The 22,433-nt window shown below is 36.2% G+C and overlaps 1 protein-coding gene, 1 long non-coding RNA gene and 3 other non-coding genes across 5 annotated transcripts in view; 3 read left to right on the forward strand and 2 right to left on the reverse strand.

The window, feature by feature from the left end:
• Positions 1–22,433, forward strand: part of LOC137579331 (uncharacterized) — a 101,776-nt gene that overhangs the window by 33,434 nt on the left and 45,909 nt on the right. The gene's annotated exons all lie outside the window — the stretch shown is intronic.
• On the reverse strand, positions 4,217–5,563 carry LOC137579291 (uncharacterized). Its single transcript, XM_068293011.1, has one exon. It carries the CDS (start codon positions 5,415–5,417, stop codon positions 4,296–4,298), a length of 1,122 nt encoding a protein of 373 aa, XP_068149112.1. The 5' UTR covers positions 5,418–5,563; the 3' UTR covers positions 4,217–4,295.
• TRNAI-AAU (transfer RNA isoleucine (anticodon AAU)) lies at positions 13,678–13,751 on the reverse strand. Its single transcript has one exon. It is a non-coding gene; the product is annotated as a tRNA-Ile (tRNA).
• On the forward strand, positions 14,212–14,285 carry TRNAI-AAU (transfer RNA isoleucine (anticodon AAU)). The gene has a single exon. It is a non-coding gene; the product is annotated as a tRNA-Ile (tRNA).
• Positions 14,762–14,834, forward strand: TRNAR-UCG (transfer RNA arginine (anticodon UCG)). The gene has a single exon. It is a non-coding gene; the product is annotated as a tRNA-Arg (tRNA).

The raw sequence follows: 22,433 nt of genomic DNA on the forward strand, positions 1-22,433 counted from the left end.
CCCCTAGTCTAAGGGATGGTGGTCATATAATCATCACAATCACAATCATCATCATCATCGTCATCGTCAGCTATATGTAACTACAATGTATGTAAGAGACTCTTTCTCTCTCGCCTTTGCTTGTCTCAATTAATTTAATTAACGTTTCTCCGTACGCCATTCAATTGACATTTGCTTTAATTGTTTTAAAGAACAAAACAGAGCTCAGAGACAGTAACAATTTTGTAGCTTCTCTTTTCTCGTATTTGTTATTTTCTTATAAGCATTTTGTGCTACCCTAGACAATGTTCAGACAAATTGATTAAATACCCTTTAAAGGCAACAAGAGCAAGTTGATCGATCAGTTCTAATTACAAGTAGTTTAAGGGATGTTTTTTTTGGAAGTAAATTGTTGTAATTATTGATTACAGGGTATCTAGATATCGACTATACTGTGTATTTGCTATTTTTTTGCTTTATTTTGATGGCTTTTGTGTGGCTTCGTTCATAGTGAAAATCTACTGAATGCGTTTTCTTTGCTATGATTAACTTTCATTTCATTTGATGAAATATTTTCATTTCATTTGGGCTTTTGGTATGGCATTTGGTATTTTTCCAGTGCCGCCCCCTTGCTCTTGCTTTCTCTTTCTCTATCGTTCTCTTCACTCCTCTTACATTTGTTTTTTTTTAGGGCTTCGCGCTTTTCGGTTAGTTGTTGTGACGCTCAGAACATTTCAAACACATTTCCATCAAATTTTAGAGAGAGCTCGGAGAGCCCAAAGAAGTTTTTTGATGTAAGTCAAATTCTAACAAATGAAGGAAGAAGAAGGAGAAAATGTATCAGCAACCAGCATCCAATAACAACAGCTCCAATGAGAGTAGCAAAATTAAATTTTGTAGATGGACACAGACATGTTGTACGTGAGAGTCTTTGGCGAATGCCCAAGTGTATCTGCAAGATACAAAGATACACAATATATATACACACACACACACACACACACACAGTGAAAGAGCAATAGAGTAAAAGAGTGAGAGGGGGAGGGACGAGGAAAAGATAGCAATATGCTGCTCATTATTTTCGATGGCAAATGGCGGCTGCTGTCAGTTTCAACTTCAATTGAAACGCATTTAATTAGTTTGTGCTTAATTTATGCTGCCATCGACATTGCCATCGGAATCGCCATCTCGCCATCGCCATCGCCATCGCCATCGCAATCGCCATCGCCATCGTCGCTCAAGCTGTCATGTGGCGCACATTTGCGCTACTTTTTAACGTTTTTTATGCAGCATTAAAAGCAATCTAAAAGTGCTGCAAGATGATTCTTATAAATCCATTTGTTGTTATCTTCATGTATCAATCGGGAAAGAGTTTTCTTTTCTATTTTTTGTCTCTTTGAGTTTGCTTTTTTATTGTAGGGATCACCGTTATGTAATCCAATCTTTGAGTCTAACCAAAGTTTCATTGTCTTGATCAATTTTACTTGAACTTGAATAGATCTTCTATTGGAGATGGCATTAACTTTGACAGTAAGATAAGTCTACTACTACAAACAAAAGCCAAAAAATGTAGTCACAATGAACCTAAACTATGACTTAGAATAAGATTGTTTTCTTCGAACTTTCGTCAGCCATAGATCGTTGACCAATAAACCTGGTACTAAGGGCAGGGAGTAGGACCCTACTTTTAAGGGCCTTTTCTGACTTCTATTTCAGATGTAATGCTAGTAAATTCGGAAAGACTTTCAATTATTTTAGTTTCTTTTATCGATGCCGATCAATTTGTGTGTGTTATCGCAATCTGGTATCATCACTAAATAAAGCAATTAATCAAAAGATGCTTTTGTGAAGCTACCTAAACATTGATATATCGTTAAAGATTAAGCATGGACCGTTAACATTAACATTGTGCCTAACGATAGAGAGTCAATTCATTTCGGTTGCCTGCTCTGCCATGGAAGTCTATCGCTTAGTCATCAAAAGTTCAGTATTAATGAAGTTCATCTCAGACTGCGAAGAACCCTTAAGAGAGTTTCAAGTCCTCAAGTGTGCCGTACCACATATACATACATACATACATACATAGATTTGAAGTGAAGTGCGCCGAGAAAAAGGGTTGCATGCCGCATACATTACGCACAACTCGAAAATATTTGTCTATCACTCGAAATACAGACGCTGCTGCTTCATCAGCAACAAAGGGAGAAAAAAGAGTGCTATGGGTTTTTTCCTTTACTCGTTTTTCTTTTTTTTTTTTTTTTTTTTTTGGGTTTCATTACAATGGAACATTTGTGAAGTGGTCTTTGAAGAGATAGTGGAGGAGATTGAGACGAAGAAGACCTTGTTAAATCATCGAATATGAAGTGTTGGATAATTTGCTTATCAATATTTCTAAATGACTAAGTTATTTAGCAGGGCCTAGCCCAGGTCTAATCACAAATATTTTTCAATGTGCCAAGATACAATTATTATTGTCTACATATGTATGTATGTATGTATGTTCATGGAAGTGGCTCGAAGTTCATGGCATTAAAAGCGCTTACTCATCATTATCAGACGGCAGACATCAGCTGATTTGGAGAAGCAGCAAAAGAAACATAAAACCATTACCATTACGCTGGCGATTAACCTCGCCAAGCAACAACTGGGGCAACTCTTCCAAAATACAAAAAAAAAAAAACAGCTGGAAGATCTTGCCAACATGATTACCAAACCAAACCAGCTAACCAACCAACCAACCAGCCAGCCAGCCAACCAACGAACGAACTAACCTAACCAACCGACCAGACCAAACCAAACCAGACCGAAAGCCAAACCAAGCCAAGCCAGAGCTTGGCGAAACGAACGACAAAGATGGGGACAGCCAGTCAACTAGTCATTTGGGCGCTTAGCAACAAACACAACTTTGCTCAAAAAAAAAAAAAAAAAAATGTACAAGACACTTCAATTCAGAGCCGTGTAATAGACAAAATTGAGGAAACCTCAAACGGCAGACAACACAACAAAAACAACAACAAAATAATACAAAAAGTACAAAACAAAAAAAAAAATAACCAAGACAAAGCGAAACAGAAAAGACAAAGTCAAAAAGTATCCGAGACTTGTACGAATTAGAAATACTCTAATTATATGAACATAAACCTCCTAATTTAAAATCGTAACTACCAATCGATTCTCTTAGAATCTAGTGTACACCTAATGATAGGTTTTGAACAGTAAATCAAGTCTAAATCTTGCAGGAATCAATGACGTATCCCTTGAGAGTTAAATAAGGGGAAAACCTTTCGTCCCTTAACTGATTTCCCTTTCCCTAAAATGAGCGGATCTATAGCTAGATCTTTCACAAATTACTTTTTTTATCTCCCTTTAAATCAATCTTGTTTTAGGGTTTTTAAGCAGATAACTGGCTTATCACCTAAAGAGCCACATGTAGTAGATATACCCAATATTTACACATATAAGCCTGATATTGCCCAATATAGAGTATTATAAAGACAAAAACAGAAAAGAAAAAAAAAACCACATACAAAATACTAACAATAAGGCAGACGGCGCAGACAAACGCCGAGACGGTAACGGTTTATGAAAATCAAGTTGGGCGACTTGCAAAAGTGTCTTCATAAATCAGTCAACGCTCTTGGGGTCTCTTAGCGGGGCGACTCTTTGGCTTCCTCTGGCTCCATTATCATCAACATCATCATCATCATCATTATCATCTCCCAGGTCTAAGTCTAAACTCAACTCAACTCTCAACTCTAGCTTCAAAGCTCGAAGAGTTGCAGAGCTCCATCAGCTGTCAAGCGGAGATCACTTGGCGGTTGGTTCGCTTGGGTTCAGCGGTAATTATGTCTCCTCTATGTGTCATTATGCTTTAGGTAAAAGTTTGTTGGCCCTCAAAACCGACTTTTACCGCATGCAGAAAAAACAATAGAGCAAATAAGAGAAAGATAGAGAGAGAGGGGGCTTGGGCTTAGAGATTTTTTTTTGTTTGGTTTGGTTTGGGTTCGCCGACTATGGTGTATGGTGTATGGTGTTTGGTGTCTGTCTCTGTCCCTGGGGGCCTCCTCGATATCAGCTGAGTCAGCTAGTATAATTGTTGCCAAAGCGGAAAAGTTTTGCAAGTGAAAACTGGCCATATATGTACAAAGTCTCCCTCACTCGTACCCACAAATCTATGTGGAAAATTTCCACTATTTTATTTGGGACAACAAAACAGATAGAAAAAAGTGAATACTTTGGATCACACACAGTGTAATGGTAGACGAATCAGAATTTATTTATACATATGTACCTAGATATGAATGTGTGTTGGTATCTCAAACCATTTCTGAGAAGCCACGCTGCAATACAAGCTCGCTTATACCCTTACAGCCCGTGGCAGAGTAATCATTGTAAATTTTGTTTATGATCCGCTCTATTGTCTTTTGGTCTAAATATTCGTGTCTCTTTTCTAGCTCATTTTCCAGACAATCCATTAGTTCATAACGTCCAAAGAAACGAAAATTAACTATAGCTGTCTCATCTGGTAAATTTTGCAGAATATCAAATTGCTCCCAATACTGTTCGGTATCCAAATTGAATATATAGAGAATGAAAACACTTTGATTGGATGCCCTTGCCGTCATTTCATTGAATATAGGCACAATGCTATAGTCACATGTCGATAGATTGTCAATAATTAATAGATTTTTGCCACAATCTGAGAGATTTTCAACAAATTGCCTGAGCATATGAAATTTGCGAGCTTCATCGGGAACATAGGTGCTCCATAAATAGGTGTGCACATTTTCCGGCCATGGGAAATGCCGATCCAATGTCCTGGCCGTCAAAGACTTGCCCACGCCGGGCGGACCCAATAGGGCGACTGAATTCAATTTGCCATCCCTATCAAATGCCCGCTCCAGGCGTTTCAAGGCCTGCTCCTGATTAAGCACTTTCTTGCCAATCTGTTGAAAAATTAGTTGTGTATCCAAACGCTTTTCTTTGTAATGATAATGATTTGAATGTTCCGTTTCACTTGGCTCCTCTTTCTCCTCCACCGACTCTTCGTCTGCCACCTGTTGAGGGGGCATTAATTCGCCGATGCTAGCGAATATATTTTTTATGCCCATCCAAAGGGCATCTTTGGCTTGGTTTATATCCATAGCCCCCGATGCTGAGGCCGTTGCCTTCAGACCCAGTTCACTGGCTGTTTCACTCACCTCCATGCCATTCAGAATGAGTATACTCATCGCTAACGTAATGCCCATAATGGTCATTAGACCTTTGAATATATTCGTTCGACGGCTGCTACGCAATCTTTTTCTATATTGGCAACAGCAAGTATTGCGTAATATGCCACGCTTGCGTGGATCCTCCGCCTCCGTCTGCACTTGATGGCCAGGATCCAAGCTATGCGAGGACACACTTTTCATTGTTACTGGCCGTCGATGCTGCATGTTCAATCTCTTTAAATTTATTTCACAAGCAAAACAAACAATTATATATACATATATGGTTGAAACTATCGAAAAGTATCGCTGAAAATTTAATTTTTTTTTTCTTTTTGAAAATGTTCTCAAAACAAATATGACAGTGTCTATAATTTATTTATAAGAAACAATTTAACTAAAACTAGACATGCCAAAAAAGATTAATCAATCTATCTTATACATAAGTGAAAGAAAGAATTACCGAAAACTTGTCTAATTTATGACCTAACTTTAAAATGTGTGAAGATAAGCTCTTATCATTTGTTAATTAATTATTACTATAGTTACTTGCTATGCTTAAAGATAATGATGGATATCAGTTATAGTTATAATAGAAAATTAACAACTTTTGTCATCTTTTTCATAAGGAACAAGAAGAAAAACTAAATTTGTTAATTGTTATTATTTTGTTATGCACAATTTACAAAAGGTTTTGAAATTTTTTATTTAGAAACTTTATATATTTAGAAACGAAAATACATTATGAGGAAAAATAGATGAAATTACCACAAAATTATTTCAAAATTAGTTCGAATTGGCTTGAATATGTAATCATCAAGAAATTCAATTTATTACATCATTATCATAGTTCATTACATTTTAAAATATACTATGAAATATATTTTTTTTTTAAGTTATTAGAAAATTACATAAAAACAATCTGAGGAAAATAGATGAAATTACCAAAGATTATTTGTAAAATATCTGAAATAATCACCAACTTAATAAATATTTAATTCTGTAAACTTTTTGACCAATTTTTAAAATTCAATTTAATTTTATTTACTTCTCTAGAAAAGCTCGTAAAATTTAACCTATATTTAAAAAGAACTTTTCACGTTTTCGTTTGTTTTACTTTTCATTTGTTTTTTGATTAGCTTTGATTATGTAAGAAATTAATTTTATATAGTTTCAATTCTTTAGATTATTTTTTGTGTGCACTTTCACTATTTTGATTGTTCGCTTTCAGAGTTTTTATTTAATATGTGTAATTATTTTGAGTTTCGTAAATGCTTTGAAAATGTGATTTGCTTTATGTATGTATTATATAGCCTCTATATTTTGTCTGACTCTATATATTTATGTATGTAGATCGACTTCTGATCACGTTTCTATTCGACACACACACACACACACACACACAGACAAACAGACATAGAGAATAAATTTGCTTAACAAAAATGTTGTTGCCTCTTTTGAAATGCAATGCAGATAATTATTTCAGCGTAGATACAAATAAGATACATAAATTTAAAATAAAAAAAAAAAAAAAAAAATAAACTAAAACGAAAACCAAAACCAAAAAAGAAACAACAACAAAATAAAACGCTGCACCCATTTATCAAGCAACAACAACAACAACAACAACAAAGAAACAACAAACAAACAAGCACCAAATTGCATTTGCTGTAGAGCATGTTTGGTCTTTGCCTCTCGGTTTTAGTTGTTGTTTTTTTTCCTACTTGTTTTTTTTTTTTTTCATTTTTGCTCGTTGGCGTAGAAAACTTCTAGGCCGTCGAACGTCGCTGCCAAAGTTCTATGAAATATTAAAGACCTGGGGTACATTAGCTGCTACACATGCAACGAATTGCACAATTAGGCAAAATGACAAATGTGAGTGTAAATATTATTATATCTTTGCTTTCTTTTCTCGTATAGGGAACGGGAAACCTCTTGAGTCACTTTATTTGACAAATAAATCAAAAACACTTGCGATAAGGTGCAAAAATGTGATCTCATGTTCTAGATAACTGGTAAACTTGGATGTAACAAATACATGGACTAACAGCTGAGTAGCTGACAATATCTATTTTGTCATGTAACTTTAACTAAGGAAACAAGGAAACTTATATGTATGTATGTATGTATTAGGGCCTCAATAAAAAAGAAAATACATTCTTAACTTTTAGTTACCAGTTTCATCTATTAATTATTTCATCGACCCTGAAAGATGAAGATAAACCATAAATTACTCTTAGTAAGAGTTAAATTTAAACCTGAGGGCGAGTGTTACTACATGACAAACTAAAATTATTGATAAATCTGACATGGCTAGTGCATTTCGTGAATTTGGCCCCCAAAAGTAGGCAATAGGTAGTATAAACACTTTTTGTGGTCTGGAAATTTTAAAAATCCTTCGATACAAACTTCCACTAAATAAAATCCCTAAATGGATTACAAATATGCCTGGCATCTAGGGGGCAGAAACGAACAAAAGAGTCAAGCTCATAATTTAATAGTTAGTTTCACTGTCTTCTAATCCAATTCTATTAACATTGCTTATTTAATTTGTTGGATTTCATTGTTTTGCTATGAACTTGCAAAACGCAGTTTTGTGTTTAAAGATGCAGAACCCCCCTTTTGGGTATCTCTTCTTTTTTTTTTTTGCTGTTAAAGTGGTGGAACTGCATGTAGAGATACATATATGTATGTACATACATAGAGTGTTGTGATAGTTAGAGTATTTCAATTGTCGATCAATTGAGGCAATAGTCCCACTAGAGAGAATGAGAGCGGGAAAGAAAGAGAGATTTACCTCGTTGTTGCATTGTTGCCTAGCCAAACGTCAAAGTTGAATTGCTGCTGATACAATGCAAAACGCACAGCACACGTTTTCGGCGCAGTGCGTTTGTTTGATAGTTTGTGCATACACCAAGATACATACATACATATGTACATACACACCTCAACAGCTCTATACTACTATACGTCTATAGAGTATGTATGTACATTTTTGCTTTTTGTAGTTCATGAACGGCCAGCGAACTCAACTGTTAGCAGCAGCAGCAGCAGCGGTGAATTGATAATACGTACATATAGAGGAGATGGATAGATACATGAATGCAGGGGAGAAGAGAGATATAAAGAGACCAACGACGACGACGGCATCGGCTCACAACCTCACATATGTATGTATGTATGTATATCCATTGGGTATTTTCTTTTCGTTATTTTTGCATACCCTGTAAACCAAAAAAAGGGTAAGAAATGGGTAGCTTAATGCATTGCGTTGCAATCTGTTTGGAGACTTGGAAAATTCACAAAGGTACACGGGATTGCTGGTTCTTCGAGAGTCCTTCTGCGTCAGAGTTCTTTCTTATTTGATTTCACAACCCGAGTAAAAGGTGTTTCAGCAGCTTCTGCCTGAAAGGATGGATGTGGGCAATTGTATTTTCATAAATTTGCATTACTATAAAGGGTAAAAGTTATAGAAGGATCATCGAAGTTCAATAAAATTGATATTTGAATAGAGGGAAATTTCCTTTATCACTATTGAAATCGTTTCAGAAACTCCAAGGCAGTGTTTCAATAGATTTCAGTCACGGTAGAGAAATGTTAGCTGTCGTTTATTAGTTATAGGGTATATAATAGTTGATGGCCCAAACTTTGCTTACAGATTTCATTTTTTAGTTTTGTTTTTTTTCCACTTGGTTGTTTCGTTTTTTGGTCACGTAAATGGAGATTTCAACTGAGATTCAGATCGATTGCATAAGCTAAGCATTTGATTTTGGGCCGAAGCAACGCGGAAGATACGCGGCGAAAGATATGCAAGATTTGGAAACTTATTTTGATAGTTCAAATATTAAATTGCATTTATGTATGTACATACATACATACATACATACATAAATATATTCCTTGATATTGTGAAAAGTGGAACAGCTAAAGCGCTAGCAAACGGTTTCCTTTATGTATGAAGTATATAAAATTTTATGAACCATTTATGGCAAAAAGCAAAAAGAAACACACACACACACACATACACATACAGAGAGACATAATAGTAAAGTAGCAAAAGAGAGCACAGAAAATGTCGAAGCGGAATAATAATGCGATGACAAGGCAAGCGGTACCAGAGCCAGCCGGATGGCTGGCAAATGGACGGAGTAGCAGCATCAAAGCAGTTAGAGTCACAGACTCGTAGAGTAGCAGAGTACTTGCAAAAATATTATTATGATTGCCACAGCAGCAGCGGCAACGGCAGCGGCAACGGCAGCAGCAACTGCAGCTCAGCGAAAAGTAGCCCAGGCATCACCACCAGCAGCAGCACCACCACCAGTTCTGGGTGGCTAGAAAAGACGACGATGACGACGACCCAGACCCAGGGAAAGCCGGCAACAAACAAGGCAGCGAACGAACGAACGGTACGGAACAGGGCCAGTTGGCATAAACAATCTCACGCTGAGTGCGTCGACATTGCTGATTCACAAAATGCCATAAATAACTAAACGAAGCATAGGGTCCTACTTCCCCTATTCCTTCTGCTCCTCCTCCTCCTCCACTTCCTAGCTAACTCCCTGGCAAAAAAAAAAAAAAAAATGGGTGGGCGCTCCACCAGGCGCAAAACAAACACTGCGAAAACGGACTGAGATGAGAAAGGACCCTAGCAAGGACTAAAGACATTTTAGTTTTCACATGATTTCAAAACGAGAATGAAAGAGAATTGCCAGCCATGGCAGTAAATGTCACTAAAAAGTGGCCGTAAACTCACAAAACAGAATATCTTCAATTTCTGTAATATCTTTAGAAGCAACCAAAGCAAATCGCCAATACATGAATGAATTACATTGTAATTGCAAAAACAAAAAGGAAAGAACATTTCGAAAACCACAAAATGCTTAGACATTTAAATAGAAAGCAAATTGCAGTTTCTTTTTCAAGAGATTAACACTTAGTTAGATGTCTTTAAGGCCACAATTACCTGCTAGAAATCGGATGCAAGGATCTCCAATATAGACTTGCTCCTGGAATATCTATATTGCCATTTTTTTATCAAATTTGTAGGAGTTTTATATGATGATAACAATAACAAAAGACACAGAAAACTTTACCCAAGGAAGCATTTTGTTCATGACAATTCTATGATATAGTCGAACGATCGTAAAGGGACTTGGCAGTATATTAGATTAACAAAAAGAATCCTTTAAAAAATAATTCAATTTCAAAACGAAAACTTTGATATCTAATGGTTGTCATAGGGAATCATCAAGGGAATTTACGTTGATCGAAAACTTTTCGTCTGTATTTAGCTTCTGACTAACTAATATACCCAATTTTATGAGAGGGTAACAGAGTTTAAGAGTAAAAGATTGTTATACTTACGAAAAATTCTAAACTTGGGTGCTTTATGCAGACATTTTAAAATTGATGTTTAATTTTGAAATATATTATTTATAAAAATAATTATTTTAGAAGTTTGTATCTCCTTTGGGTATTTTCTAGAAATGTTTTGAAACACTGAGACTGAGACTTGCTGTTGTTATTGTTGTTGTTTTTGTGGTTAGCCGTGTTCATCGTATGTGAATTGCCAGTGTGCAATAAATTAAAGAAATGCAACAAGCAGCCCCGAGACATTGTTGAGTCGCATGAGGAGACAAAATAAATTAAAGTCGGTTTGGCTTGCTTGTGTGTTGGGTGACAGACAAACGGCAATCGGCAAAATGCACACACACACACACACACACACACATCAAACACACACGTTGTTGTTGTTGTTGTTTGAGGGAAAGAAAAGAGCGACCTGGGCCAAGATCTACGCGTTGTGGGAAATTAATGGCATTGGCCAAGCCAGCAGCAATTGATTTAAGGCCCCTCTAACTGGGTTGATAGATATTAAAGAGTAGATAGCCGAAGCGGCAAAAAGTACTTCTTGGCTAGCTCAAAAAAAAAAAAAAAAACCGTGTTCTTCTAGAGGTGATGGAGACAAAATAAAAAGAAAAAAGCAGCCCCAACTAACTAGCAAAAGAAAGGAAAGTTGTATTGAAGTTGGTTTTCGCATCCGCGAGTGTTTCTAATCTGTGCCGACGACGACTACCACGACCGACCCGCATTCACATTCGCATTCGCATCACATCACTAGCTCTTCGAGCTTAGATTAAATTTCAATTAACACTGCTAGATACTCCACACACACACACACACACACACACACACAAACACACAGATAGAACGGATATCGACATAGACATAGACATCGGCATCGGCATTGACTCTGGCGTGCGTATCAGTTTTTCAATTAGATTTCGCATTAATTAAAAGAACAAACTCGAACACGACGGACGGGCAAAAGCAACGACAACGACAACGACAACGATGGGAATATTGGTATTGGTATCAAAGTTAGTTAGTTACGTGTTCTAACAACCCATGCAACTGCCGTTTTGATTTAGATTTCAGATTTTCTCTTTCAATTATTTTTGTGTCTGTATCTGTGTGTGTGCAAGCTCAGCATTAGCAAACAAAATCTCCTCATCTTACTTACATACATAGAGAAATATATAAGTATATATGTATGTATGTACACAGGAACGAAATCAAATCAAATTGTTACAGAGGTGTCCAATGATTCGTCACTCTTTAATTAGAGTAAAATTCGGATTTAAATGTGCTACTGACAAAATGATTTTAAGTATTTTCTAACTTCAAATCAAATAGAAACTTGAGAATTCAAATGCTTAAATAAAGACAGTGGCGGCTGTTCTAGGATAAAATGTTTGTGTGGAAGAAAAAGACATACATATTCTAATTGATGAAAGTGGCATGAAATATTGTGAAAATTCTTAAGATTTGACCCACCTGCAAAATAATTACATATATTAGGTTTTGTTTAATTTTCTTGTAAAATAAACAACAGTTAGTCTTCTTCTCTTCCTGGGCCTAACTCTCTGACACTTAAGAGTGCCTCCAGGAACCAAGGGAACATTATCCATTAATAACATAAGTTTCGAAAGAGTGGGGGAAATCTCACTTTCGGAGTAGGCGAACTTGAAAATCTCACATCAATTTAAAAAAAAAATTCAAAATACTTATAGAAAAGTACAAAAAGTCAAGCAAATTGGAAAAAAATGCTCAAATGCTTAAGTCTTGAAAATAATAATAACAGAATAATAAGTTTTGCTTTATTCTTTTTTTGGGTGGGACAAATCCGCTCCTGATTGCCACCCACCCCCCGAAGACGGTGTGTGTGTGTGTGTCGCCAACAACAAGCATAATTGCCACATGATTAATTCCACAGTCAGGCCAAATTGTAGCCAAGCATCAGGACCAAGACCAGAACCAAAGATAAATGTTACATAAATATGTATGTATGTGTGTATTTGTCTGTATAAGTTGCGAGAATAAACAACAATTTCTATGGCATTGTACAAATGTTATGCATAGCATTTGGACAACCGACCAACCAACCAACCAACAGGCAAAGGCAGACGAGCGGACTGACTGACTGGCGGACAGACAAAACGAGAATATATATGTATATATTTTTTGGTCATTTATCATTCAGGACAAGAAAGCAGCAACAACAGCAATAACAACAACTGGTCCGCTGGTTGGTGCAAAGGAAGCAGCAACAATTACCAGGAATATAAGTGACAATTTTCCTATATATTTTCATGGCGCGATATCAAGCAGCAGCAACAGCAGAAACAGCAGCGCCATGAGCAATGATGATGACAACAACGACAATGACAATAATGATAATGATGATGATGATGATGATGATGATGATGATGACGATTTCAATATGAAGCCAACTTTAACTTTAGCATATTGTCTTGTCTTGTTCAACAAATCGATAAATGTTTTCATAGCAAGTATTTACTATTTATCCCAAGCATCAAAACGATCATACAGACATTAAGCTAAGTTTTAAATGCAGGTTTTACTGCAGTCAATATTCGCACGTATGTAATTAAACGTTTTAATACTGTCGCTAGAATTTAAATACTTGAGGTAAGGTGTCTTTGCTTTATGTACATTAGTTTTGCACAAATGATTTCAACACTATTTTATCTAAAGCTTTAAACTTCCATGAATATATGTATGTCAAGTAAATTCTTTGTCTATTTGAAATGGAATAGGAAAAATATAATTTGGAGAAATATGAAGAATAATTCTAATTTAAAGTCTACTTCGAAAGGGTCAAACGAATGAGCTGATAAATATTCTATATAAAAAAAATATATATTTTTAAAAACTTTGTTTTAATTTTTCATAACTTATGAAATATTGAGTTCTAAAATATTACCTTTTTACATAAAAAAATTTGAATACAATTAGTATGGTTATTTCTTTATTGGGGAAACTATAAAACATAGCCAGACTATTTATTCCACATCATCAAATTTATTAAATCATAAATTTAAAAAAAAAAAACAAATTCTTCTATTTTTAGTAAAAATATTTATAAAATATAAAAACGTGAAATTAAAAAACAAAAAGTTAAACTTGGCCCATGAGGGGATCGAACCCGCGACCTTCGCGTTATTAGCACGACGCTCTAACCAACTGAGCTAATGGGCCATGTCGTTGCAGCTGTCAGAAGACCTACTTGAACTAAGGGGAGCAAAATTAAATCATGGAAATGGAAATTCTTGTCGCTGTCTTTAATCTATTGATAGAAGGGCAAAAACGTTGCTTATTGCTGGACTCACACTTGGAATGAGACATTAAATTCTTACATAAGACAATTTACACATATGAAGATGCCCCATCTCTTTCTAAGCTGTGTCCAATAGTGTATCTCGCTCTCTCTCTCTCCCTCTATCTCTCTCCTTCTCTCTCTTCGGATAATAAATTCACAACTTATTTTTATTTGTCTCTCCCTCCATTCTGTTTAGGTAATCGAAATCGCACACCAATAATAGTTAATTTTTATTTAAATGCAGTTTAAATATATTCAAAACAAAATTAATTCACAATTTGCTTCACCTCATCGTATGTGGCTGAGTATATAAAGAGCTTTTTTCGCCGCCAAGCACATGGCCCATTAGCTCAGTTGGTTAGAGCGTCGTGCTAATAACGCGAAGGTCGCGGGTTCGATCCCCTCATGGGCCAAGATTAAATTTTTTGCTTTCAATTTTTTTTTTATTTATCAATTAAAATGTGTTTCTTTTTTGTTTTTAGACAAACTAATTTACTTCAAAGTATGTATAAAATAAATAAATTAATTTCTAAGAAAGTTACCAAACGTATTTATATATTGTGTTCACAAGTTCTTACATTTTGCAAGAGATTGTGGCAGAAAAAAACAATAAAATATTAAAAACTAATAAGTATAGATGGGAATATTATTTTCTTCATCATTCATCACTTTGTATAAAAATATAAATTAAAAATGCGATTAAGAGATATTTTACTCTAATTGAAGGGTAGTTGCAAATCGGCTTTGAAATGCTTTCTGAAATTTTAATAAATATGTATTTAAGTTTCATAAATTGAAGCATTTTTTATAATTCTTACAAAACATTTAGAACAGAGTTCTAAAACGACCGTGTGAGTGAAATACGCATTGGAAAGCCAAGCATTCAAGTGACCGTGTGGCCTAATGGATAAGGCGTCGGACTTCGGATCCGAAGATTGCAGGTTCGAGTCCTGTCACGGTCGAAAAGAAGTTAATTTTTTTGTTTTTTTTTTTTCTTTTATTATTATGGTTAAATATTTTTTAAATTATTTTATTTATTATATATTCTTTCTTACTTTTTGAACAGTTAAGATAGAATAATGTACCTACTCATTGCATTGTTTTGTAAGCCTAAATACATGGAATTGCAAGATTTTTTTCTGGTTTGCCTGTCATTTCTACATCAACTTTTTGTTTAACAATAATACAAAATTCCAAATTTATAATTTTTTTTTTTTTTTTTTAATTCAATCCTCATGGCCCATACGTGTGCGTTAAGCATTATGAAGCCCGTACTGTGTGTGGGCTGTACATTGATTCAATTTGTGACTGTAATACGGAAATTTCCTGAGGAGGATTCCTGGGAACGTTGCATTAAAACGTTCTGGCAACGCGGTGGTCACGCCTCAAATATATGTACAGTCCTTCGGTTATTGGATGCCCCCGTCAACTTCTTTGGCATGCTAAGCCGATCGAGTGCATTTCATATAATGCTAGAGGATCTTCAGAGACGAGGCATTGGCATTGATAATTGTCCCAAAACGGATGCAGATCCACCCTTCACGACTATTATACTAACATCTGATTTGAGCACACGTTCGATAATTACCTGTGACAAGGGTTTCCCATACATTAGGCCGGAACATTTCAAAGAAATCGATCTAAGACGTTTTGGATGGATACATTTCGAGGCTTATGACACCAAGCAAACAATGGCAATGATACGAACTGTCCTGGAACACAATAGTGGACGTGACTGGAACAATCGTATAATAATCTCTCTAATGGTGGATAAGGAATATGAAAAAAATAAAGATTTATTCGATATGTGCAATTATGTTATATTCTCCAATCGATTGGCCGATGAACTGGGTTGGAAATCCCCAGAGGAGGCCTGTTTCAATTTGATTGAATCTTTACCCATACCAAGCTACATTCATGTGAATCGTCCATGTTTTATATGCCCCTGGAATAGTCTTGGCGCTGGTTGCATAGATACCGTTGGCAATTATTATGAGTTGCCTTCGTATAAGCCAAAGAAATTTGTAGATTCTTTCGGTGTGGGAGATTGTTTCAATGCCGCCTTCATCTATTCGATTTATGTGCGTAAACGTAGTCTACGTGATGCTGTCGATTTCTCCAATATGGTTGCTAGTCACAAAATTAGCAGTTTCGGCTACGAACATATTGCCAATTTCAAAATGTGTCCCAGAAAGGAAATTGCCGTTCTCGATACTGGTAGCCAATCGGATGACGCTGATGAGGATGGCCTAACAAATGAACAGCGTATTTGTGTGAAGTATTTGAATCGTGTCATTAAAAAGCCTGATCATCTATTACTTGTAATACGAAATGCTCCATCACTTGTTAGTCTTAAGGAAGAGCCAACGTCTGAACTATCCGAAAAGCAAATAAATCGTTTTAAAAATGTAGCCCGAGATTCCGGCAGTTCATCAATCTTACGATATGGAAAAATTACCGTAGGTCAATATCAAGAAGAAGAATAAAAAGGTCTAATATTTAGAAAAAAGTGTCTAGACATTGCTTAGTGGGTTATTTCACATAAAAAATTGGAATTATATAAACTGTGTATATCGTTTATTTATATATACATATATTAAGGTCAATCTTTGATGGTTAAGAAACATTCCAAACCTATTCCTCATGGGTTTAATTCCATCAATTTATGCAATAGAAGCTTGAAATTTTGTAAAATTCTATTTCTATTTTGTGAGTTATTGTTGTTCATATGAATTCTATTTCGTGAGAGATTTATACATTTCTAAGAAATTATATGTTTTCCTCTTCCTGTCCAGTCTGGGGTTTGGCAAAATCCTGTAGAAAATTGGTAAACGAGCCCAAAACAGAACTAAATTGTGAACGCAATTCGGTCAATTTGTCCGACAATTCAATTTGTATATCAACAGCATTATCAAGCAAATCCTCCTCCGTTGTTGATTCACCCTTAGTCGTCGTTTTTAGGGTGATATGTTCTGCCGGTGTCTCCACAATGTAATCCAATGAATCGGTCACTATAAGCATTTGTTTTTTATCCAGGACATAGCGTAGGGCATATGTATCTCCGATTACGGCATTATTTTCGGCATTTAATAAATATTTGCCATGGATGCCAATTTCGGATGCTAGAATATAATTGTTATAAAACAAAATTAATTTACAATAAAACGATTTTGAATTCTACTTACCAGCATCGAGAATATCCTGGCTAATGGGATTGTAAAAACTGCGAAAGAGTTTAAGTTTGCCATTGGGGCTGCTAATTAGGACATAATATCTACCATAAGCCAAACTGGACATTTTGAGAACAAAACAGAAAATTTATTTTGGTCTATTGCTTCTGTTGTTATGAAATAACATAATAACAACATATTTCTCATGGCCAACATTGATTTGACAGTAAGAAATGTTATTGCCAAACTGTCAATCAGCAGGCCATGACTTTGTATGTCACAAAACTGTAAAATTGTTAGATTTCTCTCACTTTGGCCAAGGGTTTCAATAAATAAAGATCTGTCTCTCTCGAATAAAAATATTTATTTGGTTCTCAAAACATGGATTTCCTTCGATTTTTCTTCGATTTGTCCGCTGGTGAGAAGAAGCTTGGGCGTGTTATTATCGATGCAAGTCTAAGTGGGCCACCACAAATGCGGCAAAAGAAATATCTCTCGAGCTATCGGTTCCAGAACAATGGTCAGAAGCAAGAAGTGTACACACAACGTGGCAAATTTGGCAAACTAACTGGTAAAATAATTGGCGGCGTGGAAGTTATCCGGAAATTGGAATCTTATGGCAGACCAATTGATGACAAGGTTTTCGTTGAAGAATCCGGATTTATTAATTGAAGAAGCGCCGCTGGATTATAACTACACATATTCCTTGACAGACTGTTCCTTTGGCTGTGGCTATATAACATGTAGTATCGGATTGAAAAACTCCCAGGACTCAACGGATAATACAACAATATACAGACATCTGCCTCACCTGCTCTGGATTTCAAACAAACATGAAGCAATTTAGTATACAAAAAAATCAATAAATATCCATATGTTGATCACCTTTTTTTCTTGTTTTTGTTTTGATTAACTAGCTAGTTTACCCCAAGTCAGTGCGCCTAATCGAACCATTTCAAAGAAATCGTAAATCTTGACAATGTTTGAATTAAGAAATCATAGACTCCAGTTATGGAAAATTTCCATCAAACTACCAACACCCTACCACCCAACTACTCCACCTGTCTGCTATGCCACTGACATGCAAACATAAACTAGGGACGCACAAAAAAGAAGAAAACAAAAAAGGAAAGGAAAAAATATGAATGAATGAAAGAAAAACAAGAACCCAAATAGACTAATCAAACGAGACAATCTAAACATTTTTAGCTACCGACAAGGAGACGAGGAAGTGGACGACAGCGGTTAGCGGAAGGGGAAGGAAAGGAAGATAGGGAGGCGTGAAGGCGGCTACAAATTGAGCGCCTCACGCATAACTCAAATTTTTGTCCTGCTACGCCCAATGCGGCAATGTGATGGGCGTCCGGATCCCATTAAGTTTTTACAGCTCCAGCTGAGGAGGCGAAGCGAATGAACGAAATGTCAAGCAAGTTGACAACTCTGAACACACATATCCACATATACGTGGGGACATACAGACATAATTTATATAGCATACTTATGGGAGAAGCCGCCGCCGCCGCCGCCGCCATCACATTCACACACACACACATGAAGCTAAACACTGAAAGTGCCCGCGGGCCATTGTCATTAAGGCATAAAAACCGAAACGAGGTAAACAGTGATGAGAGGAAAAGAGTGAGAGAGACCATTAGAGGGATAGGGATAGAGGGAGAACAACAGAAAAAAAGACATGGAGGCAAAGCAGAAAAAAAAGCGAAAATCATTAAATTAACATGACAAATGACAAAGGGCCGATAAAAGTACATGCAGGCATGCATGTGTTCAGCATATTTTGGTTGGGGCGGCCCACACACACACACACACACACACAGACATATTTTTTCCACATAGAATGCAACTAGATGGAACGTGGACGGCTACACAAACAGTCAACACTATAATAAAATCCCTAAATATAATGGCTAAGTATACTTTGGTAATTGGGCGAGCTTATGCTTAACGGTCGTTTTAATTTATGCTAAAAGTACACTAGCCAAAAAAGGACAGAGATACCCTCTTTGAGCATAGAACTCTCAAATCAAATATATGTATATCCAGCACTTGGGACCAAAGAATTATTGAGCTTAAAAACGGAAAGTCTGCCATACTGTGTCCTGGCATGCAAATCACCTATGCCTATGCTACACTGTGAGAAGTAAGAGATTAAGTCCAGGTAAGTTAAGATGGGTACTTTTCTCCTCTCACAGTTGTGAGTGAAAATACTAACATTTTCTCTCAGTGTAGTCTCAGATCTAAACCACACAACATGTACACCCGCTCAGGTCTAGCTATAAAATGTCGCGGTCGCGGTCGCCGTCACTTGTTTATGATTATGACTCTGTGTATTTTTCCCCCTGTATCTGTGTGTGTACTTCAACGGGTAGGCGTGGCAGGACATGGCGTGTATGTGTATGCGCTGAATTTTAACGGGTATATAAAAATACCAGCATGGTCACTGGCAACATAAGCAGACACCCAACCATCATATACAGTGGATATGTCCTTAGAAAAACGACAAGAGATAACAAACAAAAAATACCCAACGAACTATAATCCTATAATCCTTGATATTGCAAATAATATTTGAATTTTGAAACTGAAATTCAGATTTAAATTTTTGCTAAATATTTACTTGAGCTACTCCAGATTTCAGTGTTGAAAAGTGGAAAAATCGGCTAAAGCTAGATTTCAGTGTTGACAAACGCTATTCTTTATTCGACTCTAAAATTTTAAATTCGAGGAATATTCGGCTGATCTGGCAGTTCGACAATTTTTTAGCCGGAAACGGCCAATTTCAGCTATAATCCCGCTAAATACATTAATTTTCTTTTGTTAATAACACAAATAAATCGCCAAGGCGCACCTGAGGTTGTGCTCGTGGAATTTTTTCTTTCGCTTGATACCAAATTTATGTAGCTTAAATTGGGCCCGAGTAGCTTAAGTAAATATTCACCAAAATTGTTTTTTTTTTTTAATGTTTAAAAATTTTTAAATTTTGCTCTATAGAAAATGAAAAAGTCGATTCGATCTCAGTCAAATAAGTGTAAGGATAATGGTCTATCAAAAAAAAAAAAAGAAATGAAAGATGAAAATTGAAACTTTAATTTTTGTTTTCTTGCATTTTGGAGGAGGGGCTAGCCCACTGTTTAGGGGGTTTTGCTTTTGTCGTTGTTGGCCAGTTTTGAAGGAGCCAGGAACAGTCAGCGGAAGCGGAAGTTGATATACATTTTGTTGCTGTTGCTGCTTGTTGGGGGTACTCGTGCTTTTATTACAATATTTGATGTCGCTGTTGTTGCTGTTGCGCTTATTTCGTTTTATGATTATTTTGCATATCGTAAAATTAAATGTACGCAAAATATTTTACGTATCTAAATATATTTATATATAAATATGTATGTATGTGTATATATATATATGTATATAGGTGGATGTTGTAGGTTTCTATTATCAGTTTATGTTACTGACAGTTTTATATTTAAGGTATTTTTCCATTTTCCCTTTACGTTTATTTATATATTTTTTGTTAATTTTTTTGTGTATCAATTTATAGCATCCCCTTCATTTGCCTACCATCCTGTCGTGTGTGTGTGTGTCTATTGCTTTATTACTTACCCCAACCGTGACCCACTCTCCATCTCCTCGACTCTCTCAACTGTTACGATTGCATAAGACTTGGCAACAGTTTTGTAAGTGTGTTTAGTTAGTTAGTTAGTGTTCGTGTTCATACATAAATTATATGTTAATACTATCAAAAAGAAGAAAGGACGACTAAGAGAGGGCGGGAGAGAGACGGTGTGTTTGTAACTAGACCATAAAAACACTAAATAAGCCAACTAGTAGAAGGCATCATCAGGTAAAATGTCAAGAACCAACAGGTCAATGTAGACACAAATGTTTATGATGGTCATTAAAACCTCGGGGAATCATAAAAATTCTCTAGCAACAAACATTAAACTTGGTATCTTTTGTCATTCGATTTGACTTGAAATGACTAAAGTAGAGTAGAGTAGACTTTACGGATATTCTTGGTTCGTTTTTGTTTTTGTTTTGCTAACTTTTCTTTTGATAATAATGATTTAACTGGCTTTCAGTCGAGATGTGGATGTGGGATGAGGGAATGCCAGGGGGGTTGGAGATTGAATGGATGGTGGATAAGGTTAAGAATGATGTTGGCAATCCCCTCTTCAGAATTTGATTGATTTTGTTGTTGGCATCGAGCATCAATTTAAAGCATGAAGAATTTTCCTTTAATGCATTTAAATGGTTTGCTTTTTTTCGTTTTCGTCGTTTCGTCGTCTCTTCACGGTTTTTGTTTTTCCTTCATCTCTTCTTTTTTTGTTTCTTTTAAAAGATGCTGGCAAGTAGAAAGGTGGCGATGCAGGGGCCATTGGTGGGGGTTGAGTTAGAGAGGCGGGGGCAACATTTTCGCCAATACCTTCATCAATCATTTCTTAAGGGAAACAGAAACAGCAACAGCAACAGCAAACGCTGTCAGGTCCTTGCAGTGGATTAGGCAAGTGCGCGTCCTTTTTTGTTTTTTTTCTTTTGCCTTTTTTCTCTCCTGTTGTCGAGGTTTAACAAATGAATTTCGCGCGAGAGTTTTACTCATGCTGACTTGAAAGGATTTTCGCTTGAATTGAACAAGTGGATAGCTAAAGGAGCAAGGAGACTCAACGAAAGGGTCCCAGCCCACACATACATACATATACATATATGAGTGTGTTATTGGAGTTTGAAAAAGCAACGAAGCACAAAAATAATAACAAATCTCGGGCACACACACACACACACACACACAAATGTGCCCACAAGTTAACTGTTTTTCTATGTAATGAGCGTAATAATCGGAAAAACATGCCCAAACGAAATATAAGATCTTCTCCTTCCATTTTGTTTGGTTTCGGTTCTTATTTTCGTTTTGATCCAAAGGGAGTCCTCAAAAATTATTGGACTTGGACTTTAAAAAACATTGGTTTGCCTATCATCTTACTCTTTCATCCATGTGTGTGTGTCTCGCATAATGTTCTGGTAAAATAGAGGCACAGCGGCAGACCCTGATGCCCCCCATTCCCTCCAGACTTTATTTCGTTGGAGCCCCCAATATCTTCTCCTCTGGCACTTCAGATGCCGCTTGGGTTATGCAAAGTAATGCAAAATGGCGACGGCAGCGGCGGCCAATGTCAAAAGCAATTCAACTGCAAATGGTCATGCAGACAGTGGTCAAAATTTGGTTAAACTTTTTCGTTAGCTAACACAACGCAAAAATCTTATCCAGAAGAATCATTGACTAATATTTTGATTCTGTTTAACAAATGAAAGAGAAACTTGTATGAATTTTCCAAAGAAACTCCACAGCTTCTTAAAGAAAACGAACAGTAATGAAAATCG

Source organism: Drosophila tropicalis, unplaced genomic scaffold (genome assembly GCF_018151085.1).
Source record: "Drosophila tropicalis isolate 14030-0801.00 unplaced genomic scaffold, ASM1815108v1 contig_694, whole genome shotgun sequence".
In the NCBI taxonomy this organism is placed as follows: domain Eukaryota; kingdom Metazoa; phylum Arthropoda; class Insecta; order Diptera; family Drosophilidae; genus Drosophila; species Drosophila tropicalis.

Excerpts from the sequence above, each read along its gene's own strand:
- LOC137579291 (XM_068293011.1), bottom strand. The coding sequence starts at position 5,417 with ATGCAGCATCGACGGCCAGTAACAATGAAAAGTGTGTCCTCGCATAGC.